This window comes from Mytilus edulis, chromosome 9 (assembly GCF_963676685.1).
Source record: "Mytilus edulis chromosome 9, xbMytEdul2.2, whole genome shotgun sequence".
In the NCBI taxonomy this organism is placed as follows: domain Eukaryota; kingdom Metazoa; phylum Mollusca; class Bivalvia; order Mytilida; family Mytilidae; genus Mytilus; species Mytilus edulis.
The window spans coordinates 63314969-63336556 of NC_092352.1; the positions used below are offsets into that span (position 1 = coordinate 63314969).

Consider the following 21588-nt stretch of genomic DNA (forward strand, 5'->3'; position numbering starts at 1 on the left):
CCCTGACTGTATATTTTAATTTAAGAAAATGTCGTTTATGATTTTCAGGTTTATCGATACTATAAGAAACAGCCTGTGAAGACAAAAGGCTGTAATGAGATGGGTGTAATTATAAAACGGACTAAAAAAAAAGAAATTTTACCACACTCCAGAAAAAAAGCATAGTATAATTTACTTATTGGTATCTGACCCAGTTTGCATAATACTTGATGTCTGCTTATATTTTTTATTACAGATAACAGACCAGCAAGTGTATAGTTTATACGATGTTTAATACGTTGATTACTTTTTTTTTGCGTTTACCATGAGACCTATTATTTTGTAGGCTATGTCGTTTATCAACAATATTATATTAATGACATCGATCGAAGTGTTAGATATGTTCCCCTGTCCTAATATTTTGTCATTGAAATCGAGAGGATAAGCTGTTTGAAGTCTTTTTATCCAAAATAATTCGCGAACTTCAGTTTCAGTTATATCTAATCGGTTTATTTTTCCTTTCGATTGTTGTTTCATTGACATATTATCAAAAATAATTTACACATATCATGCCTGATAAACAAACAAGATGATCATAGTTTTCATGCTCCCGTTTTGTCGGGGAAATTTGGTAAATTATATAGGAATCACTGACTGAAGCATGACTGGAGCCCCCCCCCCCCCCCCCCCCCCCCCCCGGCTTTTTTTTTAAGGACGGTCAGTCAGGCGCTGAGGTTCAGTGCTCCCCCTTATAAAAAGTTCTTGATCCGCCACTGTATTGGAGGTGTCTGTACTGTAGGCAAATTGAAGTTACTCATCGAACTACGTACTTCTTTTTTCTCACCTTTTTTACCGCGGTATTATGATAAAAGATCATAATAAAGGTTAAATTAACCAATTTTAAAAGTTATAGTGTCTCGTGGAATTTAAATATTTTAGATTATTTTTTTAAAGTTAGTTTCAAATTTTTAAAGGATCATATACAATATGACGTATTTAAATAAAGGTGTTATCAATACATGTCCCATTGTTCTCAAAAATAATTCCCAGGCTAACATTCCCATCATTCCCATGTAACATTCCAAACGATTTCTGTCACATGATCAGTCATGTGATAGCCTTGGTAAAATTAGATATCCATCAGAATTTCCTACGAGCATGCCACGTTGTTTATTTTATTATACACATCTGTTCGTGATGTTTAATTGGAATTTAAAGACGATAATTTGCATATAAATGGATAATTGAAATATAGACCTAAAATGCATGAAACGGAGGATTTAATGGACGAAGCAGACGAAAACCAGGATTGGTACCAAAATGGTAGGTTCAACTTCAGCATCAATGTGTCATTCCACATTAACATATCTTATCGTGTGTTTGCACTTGTAATAATCCATAATATATCTCTTTAATGGCAAATTATGAAAATTGTTTATACATTTATTTTTGAATTTGAAACTATGTCACTGTTTTAGGGTCATATACTATCTTGCTGATTACAAGTACAATGTAAATAAAGAGTACTGTACAATGTAAATAATAGATATTTGATACAGTTATGAATATTAATTCAATTTTAAAAAAGAATTTCTGCATTTATGATCATTTATATGTTCTTAACTTAAGGGTCTACACGATCTTACAAGTGTTTTACATGTTGAACTTCTTGTCACAAAATAATTGTCTTGAGATAAATGTTAATGATGTCTATCCGTTATAATTCATTGATAACGTCTGTCAATGTCTGTAGTGTCAGAACTAGCATACAAGGTTTGTTTACTATTTTGAGAAATGGCTAACGATGGTGATTTGCTGGCTAGTATAGTTTATTGCTATAAATAGTTTAATGCTTTATCCTTGCATGATAGTAAGGCACCTTAGTTCTTCTTTCATTCATGTCGATCATTTGTCGTATGTGTTGACATTTTAAGGTGTTTTTTTTTAAAGATGGTTACTTCAAATATATCTTTTATTCATGTGATAATATATAAGATAACTTACGAAGTAAAACATAAAATATAAAATGGCTGTGTCAAGCTTAATAATATAATTTTAGTTAGTACACAAACAAGGAGGTTATATTAATTATCGTCTTTCGTCATCTCTCCTTCTCATATAACATCCTCCAATCACATGATAAACTATTCACATGGAACATTTTCGATACCATCCTGGGGGTGGGGTGGGGGATAAAGGGAATAAAAAGGGGGGGCATGGGAAAAGAAGGCCTTGAAAAACCACCATGTCACCTCCTTAGATACAACGAACTTTCTTACTTGATGTCATTATTGAAATGACGTCTGTTGTATGAAAGTGTAACCATTGTAAAAAAACAATGGTTAGATAAGGACGATTGTGAGAACTAGAATAAACAGACAGTGACCATGTTGACAGATAAATGATTATGTACCACAAAATTTTATTTTTTTAAAAGGGCAGTATTTCGATTGCTGCAGACCATAGCTCATTGGTCTTATGTATTTGTGATATTTTAACATGTTAGAATCGTCATGTTGTATGGCTTCTATGTTTCAGTAGCTGGGGCAGTTAGGATTCACAAATCGTATGTAGACGATAGCACTGAACTAGTTGTGACCTTGATGCAAAAAGTAAACTATGATCACAAAAATACTGAACTCCGAGGAAAATTCAAGACGGAAAGTCTCTAATCAAATGGAAAAATCAAATGATAAAACACATCAAACGGATGGACAATATCTGTCATATTCCTGACTTGGTACAGGCATTTTCAAATGTAGAAAATGGTGGATTGAACCTGGTTTTATAGTGCTATAAAAAGAAGATGTGGTATGATTGCCAATGAAACAACTGTCTACAAATGACCAAATTGACACAGAAAATAACAACTATAGGTCACCTAACACGGCCTAAACCTCTGACTTGTATGACAGTCATAACAAATTCCATTATATTAACAACGATGCGTAAACAAAACAGACATAATATGTAAAATTGATAAAATAGGGGTACAGCAGTCATCACCGTGTCACAATCTCAATTAGAACAAAAACAAACAAATATATTTTGGGAAACCGTTAAGTTCGAAATATGTCCAATTAATTTTTATTACAATTAAATGCACAGTAATAACGCTATACGAGGTTGTTGGCATATTAACACAGTACATAATACATTTCAAGAAAATAAAAATATCTTGACGTAGTATACATGTATATAGCAAACAGATGTTGAGTCCACTCGTCTCGATCAGTGACCATGTATGACTTTTTAAGAAATGGAAAACTGACCTTAAAACTATTGAATACGTATTATGTAGAATAGCAATCATATAGACAATTACAAGCAGACATTTACGAACATTAGGTATGATTGTATATGACAGTTTATATTATTGACCAGTGCTAATAGGTGGTCAATAACACATGCACGTAATATTATTACATTACATGTAATATTCCTTAGGCTTTACCATAATATCCCGTGTTCTGATTGATTCCGTACCTTAATGACGGCGATATGTCAGACCATGGTCAATCAATAGTGAGACCAAAACTTGAATATGCCTGTAGTTTATGGGATCCACACACAGCAGAATATAACAAGAATGTGTCCTCAGTACACGAATGCCCCACTCGCACTATCATTTTCTATGTTCAGTGGACCGTGAAATTGGGGTAAAATCTCTAATTTGGCATTAAAATTAGAAAGATCATATCATAGGGAACATGTGTACCAAGTTTGAAGTCGATTGGACTTCAACTTCATCAAAAACTACCTCGACCAAAAACTTTAACCTGAAGCGGGACAGACGGACGAACGAACGAACGAACGAACGGACGGACGAACGAACGGACGCACAGACCAGAAAACATAATGCCCCTCTACTATCGTAGGTGGGGCATAAAAATAAGCTTGAAATGGTACAGAGGCGTGCGGCCCGATATGTATGCAACAATTACCACAACACCAGTAGTGTTACATCCATGTTAAACGAACTACAATGGCCCTCACTCACTGAGCGCCGCCTCAAAACCAGACTTATCATGTTCTACAAGGTCATCCATGGACTCATTGCCATCCCATCACTAGTCCTCATACCATCAGATACTAGAACAAGAAAATCACATACTCAAACATTTAGGCAAATATCCACCTCTAAAGACAGTTACAAATGGTCATTCTTCCCGCAAACAATCATCCAATGGAACTTGTTACCACAAGTTGTGGTAGCATGTCAAACCATTGAAACATATAGAGATCAGTTGACACCAACTGTTCTCCACAACATAATTTAATTCTATAAATAACAATGTACATATTTTTTAATCACTTGTTGTTTTCTTACATGTAAACATCACCAAGTATTCGACAAATTTAAAGATATATTTTTGTTCATATTTTTAATCAATAGACATATACTCCGCGCATGCAACAGTTCGTAATCTTCAAGCAATGAAGCTGTAACTGTATATCAGAAGAAGAGAAGAAGACTGAAATTGTGTTAGCTAATGAATTCAATATTCACAGTCACCCAATCTATCGCGTGTGCAGTTCTTCTCCTCCCTTTTCTTTAGTAAGAATGGAGTTTAACTTTACGTGTGTCACACTTTCGCGATGATCTTGTATAACTCAAGTTTCTCATCTAACTAAATTTTGAAAAAAATTCTAAACTTATTTGTTTCAAATGTTACATCGTTTGTTTTTAAAGCAATTGCTTTTATGCCGTCGCGTATGGCCATCTTTGTGACCCAGATCAGAGACTCCGCCCAGATGCAAGCCATAGTATTTTGTTAAACAGGCTCCTGGTCAGTCATTCTTTAACACCTATGTATGTTTTCTAATGCAATACATAGCTTGAAACTTTAAAAAAAGTTAGTGGATTTAAGAAGTTTCAGAATATGTTCTTGTAGATGTATTTTTGTATTTAAAGGGTCAACCGTTTGACTATCAAATAACATAGAAGTCCGAGTGAAAAAAAAGTACATTTTTATAAATGCGATTCCGTTTTCCGCCGTTCGTACGATGTTTCAACAAAATATGGATTCATTTCAGTTGTTGATTTAGTATTGAAAATTTAACTGAATTATCTCGTAATAAATACGGTTTTTTATGTTTAATTTGTGTTTCTTTAAGAGGTCAGGTGCTCTTGTTCATTCATAAAATTATCGTTCATTCATACATTTATCGTAAAATCAAAATCACTACACAGGTTAATGCGTAGTGTCAAATTATTACCTGTAATCTAAAAATAGACAAACTTTATTTGCGCAAATAATTTAGCGGAACGAAACCCTTGTTGAAAACACATAACAATAAGTTCGTTTTCCTTTTCTGTCAAAACTCCGTAATATTTATCGATCACCTTACTAATGAAATGGACCCGTCCAAACGTAGTAGATGCCAAGTCGGTCCAGATGAAGAGATATTTACAATTTGGAATTTTCTAGTTTATTAATACATAGATTGAAAAAAAGTACGTCTTTTTAAATATCATGATCAAAACTGGGTTTGCATAACAAATGTCAGATGAAACCATTATCCTCGTCTTTTCAGTGAACAAGTCTACTACGTTTGTTGACACTCGACGGTCCACCGTGTTAGCAATTTTATTTCACATGTTTTCGAAATATTGAAGATCATTTTTCGCAATGTTTCCTGAAAATTGATAAATATCAAAGCAACGTAGAGCTGTTTGTTCTTGTTCGTATAATAAAATTGAGAATGGAAATGGGGAATTTGTCAAAGAGACAACAACCCGACCATAGAAAAACATACAACAGCAGAATTAAGGTCACCAACAGGTCTTCAATGCAGCGAAAAATTCCCGCACCCGGAGGCGTCCTTCAGCTGGCCCCTATACAATATATATACTAGTTCAGTGATAACGATTTAATGTCATGTTTGTCTGTGATGACCCCCCTTTTCGGGATTGCATGAGAATTGTAGTTATCTCGTACCCACATGCACTTGTTTCTATCCATAGGAAGGTCGACTATCCATATAAAACTATTTATATGGATAATCGACCTTCCTATGGATAGAAACAAGTGCATGTGCTCGTACCGCATCAGAAGGACACATACATGTATCAACTGAGCAATAATGTTTGGAACTTAGTTTTAAAAATGATGACAAAGTAACATTATGAAAATATTTTTATTAAGCTGAAATATACATTTATTCTTTACATGTTTATGTCTTGTAAGATATTTTATTTCTTTCCCGTTTTTTAACATTTGCGTCTGGAAAGTTGAAATGTTTTAACTTAATCATTTGTGTTAATGGTTAAATATAAATTAATAATGAAAATTGTTAAAATTAAATCAATAAAGGAAATTATTGCCAAGGAAGTTACAAACACTACCAGGGGATAATCCATGATGATTTCTTTTTGAGTTATATGTTTCAGCACATGTATATTTGACCCCAACTTTAGCCTGGTAAACGTGTTGTCTCCTTGTGAAATATAAAACATATTAAAAATGACTTTCTGCTAAAGTCTTTTATTTATATAAAGTTAAAACCTTCTTACTTTTAACTAGACAACACTCATGTCAGGTTTAATTCTTGTATATATGTGGATGAAAAATAAAAGTCCCCAAACATTAACATGGCAGCAATTGCTTTTACAGCCTTTAAGGCTTTGATTCTCACCAGCACTGAACAAGATAAATACCTAAACTCTCAATGCAAATGAATAGGTATCATAAATATTCACAATAATAAAAATGGTGAAAAGTATCTGATATTTCCTGGTTTAATTTAAAATTACATTATTGAAACTTCAGTTTGTCTCGTACTACGTGTATTCTTAATTTCAAGTTATTATACCTTTAGAACTACTAAACGTTTTCTAATACTATGTTACGGTTGGCAAAAAGACTTCATCGGAACGTGGTGTGGGGAATAGTTTGCTTCCTCGCGGCTGTCCGAAGTAAGTCACTTTGCCAAATATAAAATTGATCTGGGTTGTAATCATTCCAAACTAGAGAATTTCAAGATTTTTCTTTAACCGTTATTTCCAAGGAATGATTAATTATGACAAATACTTGTCAATTTATCACATTTTCTTTATGCATCGTCAATTTTATCACATTTCTTTGTTCATTGACCAGTGAAACAAGTCTGTCTCCTATTCTATTGATATTAAAAGGTTTTTTTTTTTACCTTTTGTGTAACTGTAAAAGGATGTGGAAAATATGATCCATTTATATTAGATCAGAGACATATATTGTATTATATGTCTCTGATTGGATCTTGTATTATATGTCTCTGATTGGATCAGGGAGGTTGATTAGATCTACTTTCAGTTTCAAGTTATGTCAATTTTGATCACACTCCGCCTTCTATGCATGTGTTCATTGAAACATTTTCATGCATTACCATGGACCGCAAGCAATTTGTCAATATATATAATATTTATGATGTCTTTACAAAACATCTTGAGGACTTGGGAACACCGGATTTGATACCATGCATTAAGGTACTATAGATGTTTTTATTAAAGACGATATTATGGTATCACGGTAATCTGTTTGGATGAAAATACTTGGGATTTTAAATACCAGCGGAATCTAACTGATTCATACAACGGAAATTGAACTTCCATATCTTGTTAGTTTAAACATATTTATTTATAGTGGATTGGGAAACAAGTTTTGCAACTTATATTAATCCCTTTCCACTTTGCCGGTGCGAGTGCTGTCTTGTAGCGGCATTAGCCTACTCTTTTTCGAAATCTCGTGACAAGGGTGTCTTTAACGAGGGGGGAGGGGGAATATTTTTTGTGTTAACCTGTTTTGGCCATTTTCAAGGTGTTGTAAGCTGTTATCTGAGATCAATTTAAGCTGTTACCTGTTTTCAACTCACTTTGTTAACTGTTATCATCATTTTTACATTTTTTGTTAAATGTTTTTGCCTAAATCGAGGTGTTGTTAACATGTTAACGAACCCCCTATTGGCCCCCTCTTTAACGTGCAAGAGATATGGCTCCCTCTTAACACGGGTCAGTCATTTATCGTCCACTTCCGACGGACTAGCATCGTTACATCAAGAACATACTCGCAAATGGTGTCAAGGGAGAGCCGACAATTCAGTCCCTGAAATTTTCATCCCGGAACGGGAATCGAACCAGGAACCTTCGTGTTAGTAGTCCGATGCCCTAACCACTACACCACATCTCTTGGTGTCAACTCAACGTCAAGTCGCAAATATTACATACATTTTAAATGAGAACACATTTTTCTATACATCAAACAATTATAGAAACTGCATTTATTAAAAAAATGTTTATGGTTCATCGTATTGAGAGAAAAATAAGATTGCTATGGTTTAAAGATAGGAACGAACGTTGGATAAGGACAGACATTTTGTCTCGGTTGAAATAGGCCATATACGGCCTCTATGAAGGGTTGTTGCAAGGCTGGTTCTTATATACAATTACAGAGAGTGCATGTGCCAATGAAGAAGTAAACTCTCATTATCGGGTATCGGATTTGTAGCCAGAATTCCAATCGGATGTTGTTAACGTATTTATACATCCTTCATAGATCTGAGCATAGCCATACCGACACTTTCTCAGCATGAGTCATTCTGCCGAACAATGCAAAGTCCAATCCTGAAGTACAATATTGATAATATAGTACCATGGAAGTTTTATATTGTCAATATAATACTTCCATGATAGTACTTTCATGGTCCAAATGATATAGTCAAGCTTTGGGTCGATAAGCATGAGATAAAAGCATTTCAAATATGTGACCGTTCTTAATGGCTATATGACCGCCACGGTAACATTGAAAATATACTATTTTGAGGACTCTATGTAAGCGAAAGCTATTTTTGATAGTAAAAAAAGAGCAAATTTTGTGTTTGATTTCAAAGCTATGTGCACAATGATTAATTATTTTTTTTGTATGTCCGTAGCGGAGGGGGCATTACTTTTAACCCTTCAATGTCCGTACGTTCCAAAGTTGGTTTTCGTTGTCTCAACGAAAGTTTGCATCAACCAAATGTTATGAAAATTATACCAAATGCTAACAAGAATGAATTTTGGTGGCGTCGCTTTTACTGAACAGATTTTCTAGATGTATGTCCCTTTGCAATTGAAATATTGCTGAATTTTTCGTGTCCGTTCTTTCTCTAATTTAATTATTTCAAGGCACGGTAAGTCTCAATCAAATGTTATGAAACTTACGCACAATGCTTATTTAAAAGTGCAAAACGCAGATCAAGTACCAATTTTGGTAGCCTCACTTTTACCATTCTAGGGCCCCTTTATAACGTTATAAGCAAACAGGGTCGTTATCTGTGTCCCGGCATCTACATATTCTCTATTTATTTTTTATTTTTAACTAAATACTTCCTCTCAGTTTTTACAAGGATATCGTTCACCTATGGCTACATGTCTTTTCGTCTTTTGCATGATTAACACATCAGAGTTAAGCGTGAATACAGATACACATTTTGTTCATCAAAATGTTATTTTCTGGCTGTACTGGTCAGCCTTGAATATGACCTTAATGACCGACTAATCTATAAATATCTCTTGTCTATAACACCAATAAATCGCACCTACAACATTCTTATATCATGTAAATTCGTATTTTATCGTGTTCACTAATTTCTACTCATGTCTGTTCGATCAAACATTATAACAAGCCGTATAAGATGATATATATATATATTGTTGTACGAATAATCTTCGTGTTAGAAAGCTCACATCAAATACTGTTTTAAGTTTATCATTGGCGGATCCAGGGGGGGGGTCCGGGGTTGGAACCCCCCTTTTTTTGGCCGATCAATGCATTTGAATGGGGACATATAGTTGGAACACCCCCCCCCCCCCCACCCCCCTTGTCCATGGTTGGGAACCCCCCTTTTTAAAATGGATGGATCCGCCCCTGTTTATATATATTCGTTCAGTGAATTTTATTTGCCTGTATAGATATGATTTCTTCAGGAATTTAGACTGCGTCATCATATAATCAATGAAATAGATATGGCACGTATGATTTTATTTGTCACTTAAAATTATATTGTATACATTTTAAAATGCCCATAGTTATTACCATTGTTTCCTCTAGCATTTATTTTGTTTTAATGAAGCCAATATTCACGCTGGCAGAAATCATAGATTGGATATTGATCCTTGGAACAGGATTCCATTCGGTTAAAGCTACTTCATGGGTATTGATCACATACGACATGGGCTTGGTATGGAGCGGTGATTGTTTTAATAATGTGATAAATGAATAACATTTATAGAAGTTTAGCTTTAGTAACTTCTAATTTTAAATTGTCAGTTGTTTTTACACGATTCATGGACACCTGAGATCTGAGACTTAACCCAGTTAATATGGAGTGGTTAAGTTGATGGAACCATGGAAGTAAAATTTAATATTACTTCCATGATGGAACTATATGTAAACTATTGATTGAAACACCTCTGCCATATGAAACAGATTTTTTTTCCAGCAGATTAGCCTGAGCAGATGTTAATCACATGTTACTGTAACATATAAGCTTGTCGTCTAGTTTTGGTACTTTTCAATATTAGATCTGCAAGTCAAGAACTTTAGTCTTTATTAAAAATGCTGATATGCCCACCCACTCCTTATATTATACAAAGCATACTTAGTTTGCAAATATTTGCGAGTCATGTATGCGAATATTTAAGACGTTTGAGACCCGTATAGACGATTCGCAATGATCATCGCTACACCATTTTTTCACAGGCACAAAAGTTGCTTCATTTTATGAGCGTAAAAGTGTTTAGTCTGTTTCCACGCCGTTATTGAAATTCTTGACAATACTTTATTTGTATATTATGAGGGCACACTGGATGTTTTACTGATCTTTACTGAGGGAACCATCCTTAAAAGTGAGAGAATCCGAATTCCCCAAAAAATTAATGTGGAATCCAAAAAAATTGAATGTAGAATCCCGAAATTGTCCCCCCCCCCCCCCCCCCCCCCGAAATAGAGCATTATTTCGTGGATCCTAAAAACTTAATCATTAATTTCCCGGCAATAAGTGTGAATTATGATTTCCCACTGATATAGATACCCAATTTCGACGCACTGTGATTCAGATTAAAGTCATTTAATTTAAACGCCAGTTTACGGGCGTATTATGGTAAACCTTTGTCCATCCATCCGTCCGTCCGTCCGTCGTCAACATGTCGGACATATAATTTTTAGATTTGACGTGTCCGAGTTTTCGGGTTTTATGCATTACAAAATTAAAAAAGAAGGATTTTCCATTTTTTTTGACAATTACACAAAAACACTTTCACCAATTTGCAATGATTTCTTATCATGATTAACACTATTTTGCCAAAGCCAGCAAAATAGCACTATAAAGGAGTCCACTTTGACGGAGCCAGTTAAATTGAACTGAATAGGCCAGGCTATTTTGATGAAGCCTCCTACCTGTAAAATAGCTCAGTGACCGACCGTCTTAATGACAAAAACTTTTTGTAAGTGCATATAACATGATATTTATTTAGTTTTAATTTTGGGAATGACCTTCAAGGAAACTTCTGGTTTATATATTGCAGACCTCCATCTTGCAGCAGAGCTTGGTAAGGCTTTACTTGAAACCAACAGAGAACTGGAAACACAGGCGATGCATTTACAACAGGTCAAACATGAACAAAGTCTGGAGATTGAGGTAAAAAATATAGATCACCCATTCAAAATGAGACTAAAGGTCCAGTGGCCACTAATTCAGAATTCAGAATTAATTCAGACATTAATACAGGGGCATTCCAACTCATCAATTTTACTTAAATTTTCATTTCATTTATAACATAATAATTACGTTACACATGTTTCATTAAAATCCATAATTTTGATTAACTGACAACAGACATGAGACGCTTGCATATAATAACATTCATATTTTTGTATAAAATACATGGGCTATGTTTGCAAGTAGTTACTATCTGCTATCTGTGACAATATTATAGCAATTCATAAAAAGCAAAGGAAAAGCTTGTATAACTCTTACTTGCATTGCTGCAGCATACAAATTTAATTAGACTTGAAGAATTGAATATTTCTTTTTATAATTTAATAGTTTCATACTTATGAGCTTTAGACAAGGCTTTTATACCCCAATAGAATTAGAAAAAGAAAATTCAATTCTTAACAAAAATGTACATACAAATGACAAATATTCCTTGAAACACAATGAACATGCATGGACTTATTTTGATGTATAAGCATTTATTGTGTATTTTAGACTAGACACCTTCAATTAAGATGACCGGTCTATTGGCAAATATTTCATGCATGTTCAGGATGAGATCTCTACAATGTGATGTAATCATAAATATTATTAGTTACATAGTGTGCTAGTGACCTAATACGGTATATATGGGGTCAGTAAATTCCATATGGGGTGAGAGCGAAGCTCGATTCCCTGACCCCATATATACCGTATTATGTCACTAGCACACATGTAACGAATTTATCTTCCTGACTATCTTAACGTGTAAAATTTAGACTAGTGACCTATCAAAATGAGCAAGTTTTCAATACAGTTAGCATTAACAGGGACTTCCTTTGATCCTACAAAAACAGATGCCAACAATGACAACCTGTTAGATTTAAATGTGTTTTATGCATTTATTTCACTTTATCATCACTTTCTTCGTCTGTTGAAACCTTTCAGATTTTTTCTCAGTACTGTTTTGTTTTTCTAAAGGGACGTAACACCACTACTAAACGTGTATGAAATAAGCCCCGCCTCCTTATTACCTTATATGGAATATAAAAGGACGCAACTCCACTTCTAACCGTGTATGAAATAAACCCCGCCTCCCAACTAACCTAATATTAAATGAGGGCCCTCATGGGGTTTTTGATTATGTGATTACTTGGCCGTTTTTTTAATGATTATTTGATTATTAAGCCAAATATTTCATGATTATTTGATTACCTAGGACTGTATTTTTAGTTTATGATTATTTGATTACTATAGATAAGCAAATATTTAATGATTATGTGATTATGTTGGCAAAAAAATGGTGATTATGTGATTACTAGGACCCCCCCATGAGGGGCCTCTTAAATATACACAGTTTCCACGGGGACGCTTTTAACCAATCATATTCCTAGAAATATATAGGAGGTAAGATAAATATAAATACACAGGCAATCACATACCATTGTAAATTAACTATTTTCTAGGTCTGGTCATAGAAGTAATATTCCATAGTCTAACTTGAGAAAAATGTGAGAATTATTTGTTGGCCTGTATTAGATGATTTTTTGGTGCAATTCGTAGCTAATCATTAAAAGAAAAAGTATAAATGATATTATTTTCTGAAAACAATAAACAAATGCTGCCAAATGCTGATACAGGGTTCAATGTATAATCATATCAGTATGATTTTCAGTGTAAAGAAATACCTCTATGCCTGGGATTGAAAAAGAGAGGGACAGTCAAACTCATAAATCGAAAATAAACTGACAACGCCACGACTAAAAATGAAAAAGACAAACAATAGTACACACGACACAACACATTGAACTTGGTGCAATTATGCATAAAACAAAGTTCATTAAGGCAGCTTAAACATCTGTTATCAGCTATCATGGCTATAGAAAACCATTAATATAAAACACACACATTATATCACATGTGTAACTCCTATGTCAAACAGTTCCCAGTATTACTAACGATGAGAAAATGATATTTTGTATTGTTAAAATATTATAGAATATTTAATTTTCAGTCATATAAGATAGATAAAGTCAACATTGTTGTGTTCCCTTCCATAACTTACTACATTTAGAAGTATTTTGAAGTATCTGCTGCATTGTGCAAGGGATCATTGGAAATGAAAACATTTGTTCAGATATATCACGTGGCCACTACATTTTGAAATACCATGGTCAATATAACACTTCCATGATAATACTTTTATTATGCTAACAGTTTGCTTAATTGGATTAAATATGATTCAAAGCTAAAGCAAATGTTTTTTTTTACTAATTTTAGTTCCTATCAAAACAATTGGAAACTGCCAGAGACAATTGTGATTCTAGGATGAAAGTGTATGAGGAATTGGACAGACACAACCAAGAGTTGGAGAAAACCAATCAAAGACTAGTTTTAGACTCCAAGGGAGATAAACAAAGGGTAGAAAAGTAGGTTTTGCAAACTAAAAGTTGATTCTGATCTTATTTTTAGTGAAAGCTGCAGATGACACTTTTTCACTAGTGGCTTTAAAGTGAAAGCTACATACAACTAACAACATTTTTATAGCTTACTTATTTATTTGACAGCATTTAACAATCAATCTCCATCTTTCATAAAAGCAGGTCATTTAAAAAACTTCAATCTAAACAATATTTTTGTATTGTAGCAACTAAATTGTCCAATTGATTCAATATTTTTGTTGCCAGTACAAAATGAACTATATATATTTTTTTTATCTATTATCAGGTTATTAGCAACAGTTGAACATTTGGAGGATAAATGTGAAGAGTATCAGAAAAAAATTGAGGAAATGAAAAAAGAAGAGACAATAAAACAACGTCAACAAAAACAAGAAAGCAGACGTGCCTTAAGTTTGGCAAATTTAAGGGAAAGTAGCGATTATTTAAGGAATATATACATTTCTGATTTACAATGGACATACAATGATCAATTCAAAAAATTACCAATGAACCCATATGAAGTTGAAATAAAGAAACTTCAAGACAGCATGAAACAAATGAAGGCACAAAAAATCATTGATAAAAGGAAACAGGAAGACTTAGAAACAGAAGTTTCATTATTGTGGGATGAAAATGAAGCCTTGGACAAAAAGAACAAAGAGCTTGAAGAACAAATTCAAATTTTGGAGGATGACCTCCAGAAATCTAGACTTGAGACAACAAAAACATTAGCTTATGAATTAAGTAAATTTGATCCTCAAAATGTGATAGCAAGTGAAGTAGAAGTTGATGATACAGAATTCACTTCTAAGGGGAAGTTAGTTAAACTGGATGGAGGTGGTAGTTTATATGGTAGTACCGAATCTGTCAATCAAATTGCACCAGACACAAAAGAACTGTCGCCAGTTGATCCTGATAAAAACAGTGTTTCAATTTTGAATGAATTAGAAACTCAATATCACAATTTATTTCAAAAGTATGAAGATTTGTTGCAAGGGAAGGGTAAAAGATCTGGGAGCTTCAATGAAGCAACAGGAGAAAGTTTTGATGCAGTACTACAAAGACAACTTGCTGTGTCCCACAAAGAAGTTCAGACATTGTTGAAATTACACACAAAAGATGCATCCTGTGGAGATGCATCTGCCGAGGATCCACCGCCATATAAATCTATTTTTAGAGATATATTTGCAACTTTGAAGAAATCACGGATTGAGGAATCAGGGGAACAACCTACCTCAGCTAGTGGAACACCCTTAACAAGTCCAGTTTGCCCAGACGAAAAACCAGTTCAATGAATAAGCTGAAACACTGCCAAATTAAACAGTATTCTTCAATACCATTATGCATATAAATGTTATTTGTTCTTTTTATCACTAAATGCAGTATTTCTTACTACAGTTCTTGTCATAAAACTAAGCGATAAAATTGATATCAAGTCGTACTGAAATGTTCACAATTTGCAAGTAATTATCCTGCTATGCTTATGTCCTTTAGAATTTTCTCCAGAATATTTTAATTTTATGTTCACAAACATGATGTAATGGTTATGAAATTCAGAATTGTCTGGAAGATGTCAGTAATATTATATTGTCTATTATTAGATTATTTCAAATTAATATATAGTATATTCCATAATATAAAAGTATTTCAATGTATACCATGGTTTGCACATCAAAAAGTGTACAAAAAAAAAGTGAAAATATGAAGCAATAAATATTTTTGATAATAAATATCCTTCATGAGTATGAGCAGCCTACAGTAAGTTAATTGGCATGATTAGATTTACTCAAAAAAATAAATGTCATACACATAAACGCTGACCGTTGTTTGTAGAAAAAGAAATTTACATCTTTATATATAATCTTGAACTACATAGAGATTAAGTATTAAAATATTTGGAAAGATAGAGTTTAATATATTATTCTATAATCTTGTGAACTAGACAAACTTTTAATAAGCACTTACAATACACTTTTAAGATGTAGTTTTTAAACAGTGTAAGTGTTTTTTTACATAACAATCTGATACTTTCATAAGAATGATCATTTTCGCTATTTTGTGCATTTTTCCTTTGATCTTTTTTTATGATAATTATTCATATCATGTTACTCGCTTGAGATGAAAAATTATCGCTAGAAACTAAGGTGGCACGTGGCGTTGCTAATGAAATTGATAACGTCATCATAGGTAAAATAGCGATAAACAGATTATCATTGGTCATCTCAACTCGATTGCTTTTCTCGCTTGAGCCGGTACGGTGAAAGCGAGAAAAGCAATCTCGTTGAAATGATCAAGGATAATCTATAAATATCTACTATCTTGGTGTTCTATATATATATAAAGTTAATTAACCTTTGGTACTAATAAAAATATATTCAAAATAGAATACATGTAGTATGCAAATGCATCTACATATTTATTTATCCTTGTTAAAATATGTAGAAACATTTGTGTAAGATTTTATTTTGAATATATTATGTATATTATTAAAATTAACATGACATACAGTTTAAGCTCTTGACATCCTTGCAGTGGTGGATCCAGAAATTTTCATAAGTAGGGGCCAACTGACTGCCTACTTATATACGGAATCACTGAAGCATGACCGGAGTGGGCCCCCTCTTAGGCAGTTATTTGGCCCCTACTTATGAAAATTTCTGGATCCATAATAAGTAACCAATTTTTTTCCCAGAAAAGGGGTGCCTGGGCCCTCTCCCTAAATCCGCCTCTGCTTGTTCGGTTAAAAATATGACTGTGTTACTGTAATTTCTCTTCTTGGTTTCAGCCTTAGTACTCATTTTAATCAAGAAACTGGTAACATTTTAACATGTCTACATACAATCATTTTTTTTATATAAAGAGGTCTTTATGAATTATGTTGTAATGTTGTGTTTCTTTTGTTGATGGCTCAATAGAAAACTTTCGAGTTCGATGCATTTCCGTCAAAAACTTTGGTTTTAGTGAACATCATGTGTGTGTATAGGGACGTCGTCACTTCCATTGCAATGTTGAGTGAATGGTTGGAAAACTATGATGCTTTATTACATGAATTATTCGGCAAATTGAATTCTCATAGTTGACAATCATGACTACTGTCATAAGGGAATTGTGATTAAGTACCTACAGAACAAGTATTATTTCTAGTTTATTCTACACAATGACGATCACTAAGATGCTTGATGAACGTTAATAGTGCCAGGATACAGGTGATCCCCCCTCTATCTGGTAAATGAAGTCATAAAGGCGTGCATAATTGAAGAGTTTTTTCCGGTGAAGGAAGAACTCAAAAGTGGTCTATAAATTATACCCCACATATATTATTTGCATCTAATATTCAACAAATTTAAAAGCTGCCTGCATCACAAAATTGACCACCCTTTACTGGGTAGGATTAATTGCCCTAAAAATATTAACTTTTTTAACAGGAAATCATTATCTGCCGCCTGTAATCTGAAGATACTTCAGGACAGATCTGACTATCAGTGGCAAACTTGGTTATAACACCTATAGATTGCTAAAAAATTAACAATAGAGAATAATGGGCCAAAATTTGGAATAGATTGGCATAAAAGTATAGATTTACAGAAAAACAGACCCCCATGTTTGCCTTTATAACAATGTAATGCTTTCCATCAATATTGTATCTCTATGTCTGTTATTGAAACAAGACAATCAAAAATGTGTTAATGAGTACTGTGGATTCAATACTATTTGTTGGATCCAAATTTAAATGGATTTCTTGGTCACCTAAGAATAACATGTATAAGAAACCACAAATTCCAATTTGCAACAAATTACAAATTTTTGATATGAATATATGCAGACTTTGGCAAAACCAGGAATCAAATATCCACAAAAAAGAGTTTTCCTTAATCCATAAAAATTGGTACCCACAAAAATAAATGAATTCACAGTAGCTAGTGTCATTGAAGCAGCATTATTATGGTACATGACTTGCGATGTTTGACCAATACTTTTATGATATTATTGTTGTTGTTTCCATGGAAACTCTAGTCTTTTATTATTGTCTAATTTATGTTGGAGTGAGCTATTTTGTTTTCAATAAAGCAATATATAACTGTTTTCATGGTTCTACTTATTTGTTGTGTAATATTGGACTGATTGCCTTTCAAATGTTTTAGATATTTTTTGGGTGTTGATTGTACACATTAAAAGTTTTCTAAGCATATATATTAATCACATTTTTCACTGTCCATATAATAAAGCTAAAGAAAGGTAGGATATGGGAATTTTGGAAGGAAATAACTAGAGGCTCTAAAGAGCCTGTGTCGCTCACCTTGGTGTTTGTCTATATTAAACAAAGGACACAGATGGATTCATGACAAAATTGTGTTTTGGTGTCAGATGGTGATGTGTTTGAAGTTCTTACTTTACTGAACGTTCTTGCTACTTACAATTATCTCTATCTACAATGAACTTGGCCCATTAGTAACAGAGGAAAATATTTTGTAAATTGACTATAAAGGGCAATAACTCCTTAAGGAGTCAACTGACAATTATCTATTTGTAAATCTGACTTTGCTAAACTTTAATGATGTTTACAGTTTATCTCTATATAAAAATATTCAAGATGATAACCAAAAATGGTAAAATTTCTTTAAAAATTACCAATTCAGGGGCAGCAATCCAACAACCAGTTGTCTGATTCGTCTGAAAATTTCAGGGCAGATATATCTTGACTTAACAATTTAACCCGGTCAGATTTGCTCTAAATGCTTTGGTTTCAGAATTATAAGCCAAAATCTACATTTTACCCCTATGTTCTATTTTTAGCTCACCTGGCCCGCAGAGCCAAGTGAGCTTTTCCCATCACTTTGCGTCCGGCGTCCGGCGCCGTTAACTTTTACAAAAATCTTCTCCTGAAACTACTTAATTAAACTTGGCCACAATCATCATTGGGGTATCTAGTTTAAAAAATGTGTCCGGTGACCCGGCCAACCAACCAAGATGGGCGCCATGGCTAAAAATAGAACATAGGGGTAAAATGCAGTTTTTGGCTTATAATTCAAAAACCGAAGCATTTAGAGCAAATCTGACGGAGGTAAAATTGTTTATCAGGTCAAGATCTATCTGCTCAGAAATTTTCAGATGAATCGGACAACCCTTTGATGGGTTGCTGCCCCTGAATTGGTAATTTGATGGGAATTTTGCTATTTTTGGTTATTATCTTGAATATTGTTTTAGATAGAGATAAACTGTAAACAGCAATAATGTTCAACAAAGTAAGATTTACAAATAAGTCAACATGACCGAAATGGTCAGTTGATCCCCTAAGGAGTTATTGTCCTTTATAGTCAATTTTTAACAATTTTCATAAAATTTGTAAATTTTTACTAACATTTTCCACTGAAACTACTGGGCCAAGATCATTATAGATAGAGATAATTGTAAGCAGCAAGAATGTTCAGTAAAGTAAGATGTACAAACACATCACCATCACCAAAACACAATTTTGTCATGAATCCATCTGCTTCCTTTGTTTAATATTCACATATACCAAGGTGAGCGACACAGGCTCTTTAGAGCCTCTAGTTAGTCATAGCCACCATCTTGGTTGGTTGGCCCGGTCACCCCACACATTTTTTAAACTAGATACTCCAATGATAATTGTGGCCAAGTTTGGTTAAACTTGGTCCAGTAGTTTTAGAGGAGAAGATTTTTCTAAAAGATTACAAAATACTACGAAAAAGTGGTAAAAAATGACTATAAAGGGCAATAACTCCTTAAGGGGTCAACTGACCATTTTGGTCATGTTGAATTATTTGTAAATCTTACTTTGCTGAACATTATTGCTGTTTACAGTTTATCTCTATCTATAATAATATTCAAGATAATAAGCAAAAACTGCAAAATTTCCTTAAAATTACTAATTCAGGGGCAGCAACCAAACAACAGGTTGTCTGATTTGTCTGAAAATTTCAGGGCAGATAGATCTTGACCTAATAGATTATTTTACCCATTGTCAGATTTGCTCTAAATGCTTTGGTTTTAGAGTTATAAGCCAAATCTACATTTTACCCCTCTGTTCTATTTTTAGCCATGGTGGCCATCTTGGTTGGTTGGCAGGGTCACGCCACACATATTTTAAACTAGATACCCCAATGATGATTGTAGCCAAGTTTGGATTAATTTGGCCCAGTAGTTTCAGAGGAGAAGATTTTTGTAAAAGATTACTAAGATTTACGAAAAATGGTTAAAAATTGACTATAAAGGTCAATAACTCCTAAAGGGGTCAACTGACCATTTTGGTCATGTTGACTTATTTGTAAATCTTACTTTGCTGAACATTATTGCTGTTTAAAATTTATCTCTATCTATAATAATATTCAAGATAACAAAAAACGGCAAAATTTCCTAAAATTAAAAATTAAGGACAGTAACTTAACAACGGGTTGTCCGATCCATGTGAAAACATCAGGGCAGATCGATCTTGACCTGATAAACAATTAAACCCTGTCAGATTTTCTCTTAATGCTTTGGTTTTTGAGTTATAAGCCAAAAACTGCATTTTACCCCTATGTTCTATTATTAGCCATTGCAGCCATTTTGGTTGATTGGCCAGGTCACGCCACACATTTTTTAAACAAGTTACCCCAATGATGGTTGTGGCCAAGTTTGGTTTAATTTGGCCCAGTAGTTTCAGAGGAGAAGATTTTTGTAAAAGATTACTAAGATTTACAAAAAATGGTTAAAAATTGACTATAAAGGTCAATAACTCCTAAGGGTCAACTGACCATTTTGGTCATGTTGACTTATTTGTAAATCTTACTTTGCTGAACATTATTGCTGTCTAAAATTTATCTCTATCTATAATAATATTCAAGATAATAACCAAAAACAGCAAAAATTCCCTAAAATTACCAGTTCAGGGGCAGCAACCCAACAACGGGTTGTAAGATTTATCTGAAAATTTAAGGGGAGATAGATCTTGACCTGATAAACAATTTTATCCTATGTCAGATTTGCTCTGAATGCTTTTGTTTTTGAGTTATAAGCCAAAAACTGCATTTTACCCCTATGTTCTATTTTTAGCAATGGCGGCCATCTTGGTTGGTTGGCCGGGTCACGCCACACATTTTTTAAACTAGGTACCCCAATGATGATTGTGGCCAAGTTTGGTTTAATTTGGCCCAGTAGTTTCAGAGGAGAAGATTTTTGTAAAAGTTAATGATGACGACGGACGACGACAACAGACCACGGGCGCCAAGTGTTGGGAAAAGCTCACTTGGCCCTTTGGGCCAGGTGACCTTAAAACAGCAAAATTTCCTTAAAATTACCAATTCAGGGGCAGCAACCAAACAACAGGTTGTCCGATTCATCTGAAAATTTCAGGGCAGATAGATCTTGACCTGATAAACAATTTTACTGCATGTTAGATAAATTTTGCTCTAAATGCTTTGGTTTTTGAGTTATAAGCCAAAAACAGCATTTT

The 21588-nt window shown here is 33.7% G+C and overlaps 1 protein-coding gene across 1 annotated transcript; it reads left to right on the top strand.

The window, feature by feature from the left end:
* The first annotated feature begins 1071 nt into the window (after nt 1–1071).
* On the top strand, nt 1072–18217 carry LOC139488786 (cerebellar degeneration-related protein 2-like). Its single transcript, XM_071274694.1, has 4 exons — nt 1072–1302; nt 11525–11637; nt 13975–14123; nt 14422–18217. Exons 1-4 carry the CDS (start codon nt 1242–1244, stop codon nt 15428–15430), a joined length of 1332 nt encoding a protein of 443 aa, XP_071130795.1. The 5' UTR covers nt 1072–1241; the 3' UTR covers nt 15431–18217.
* Nucleotides 18218–21588: the final 3371 nt, after the last annotated feature.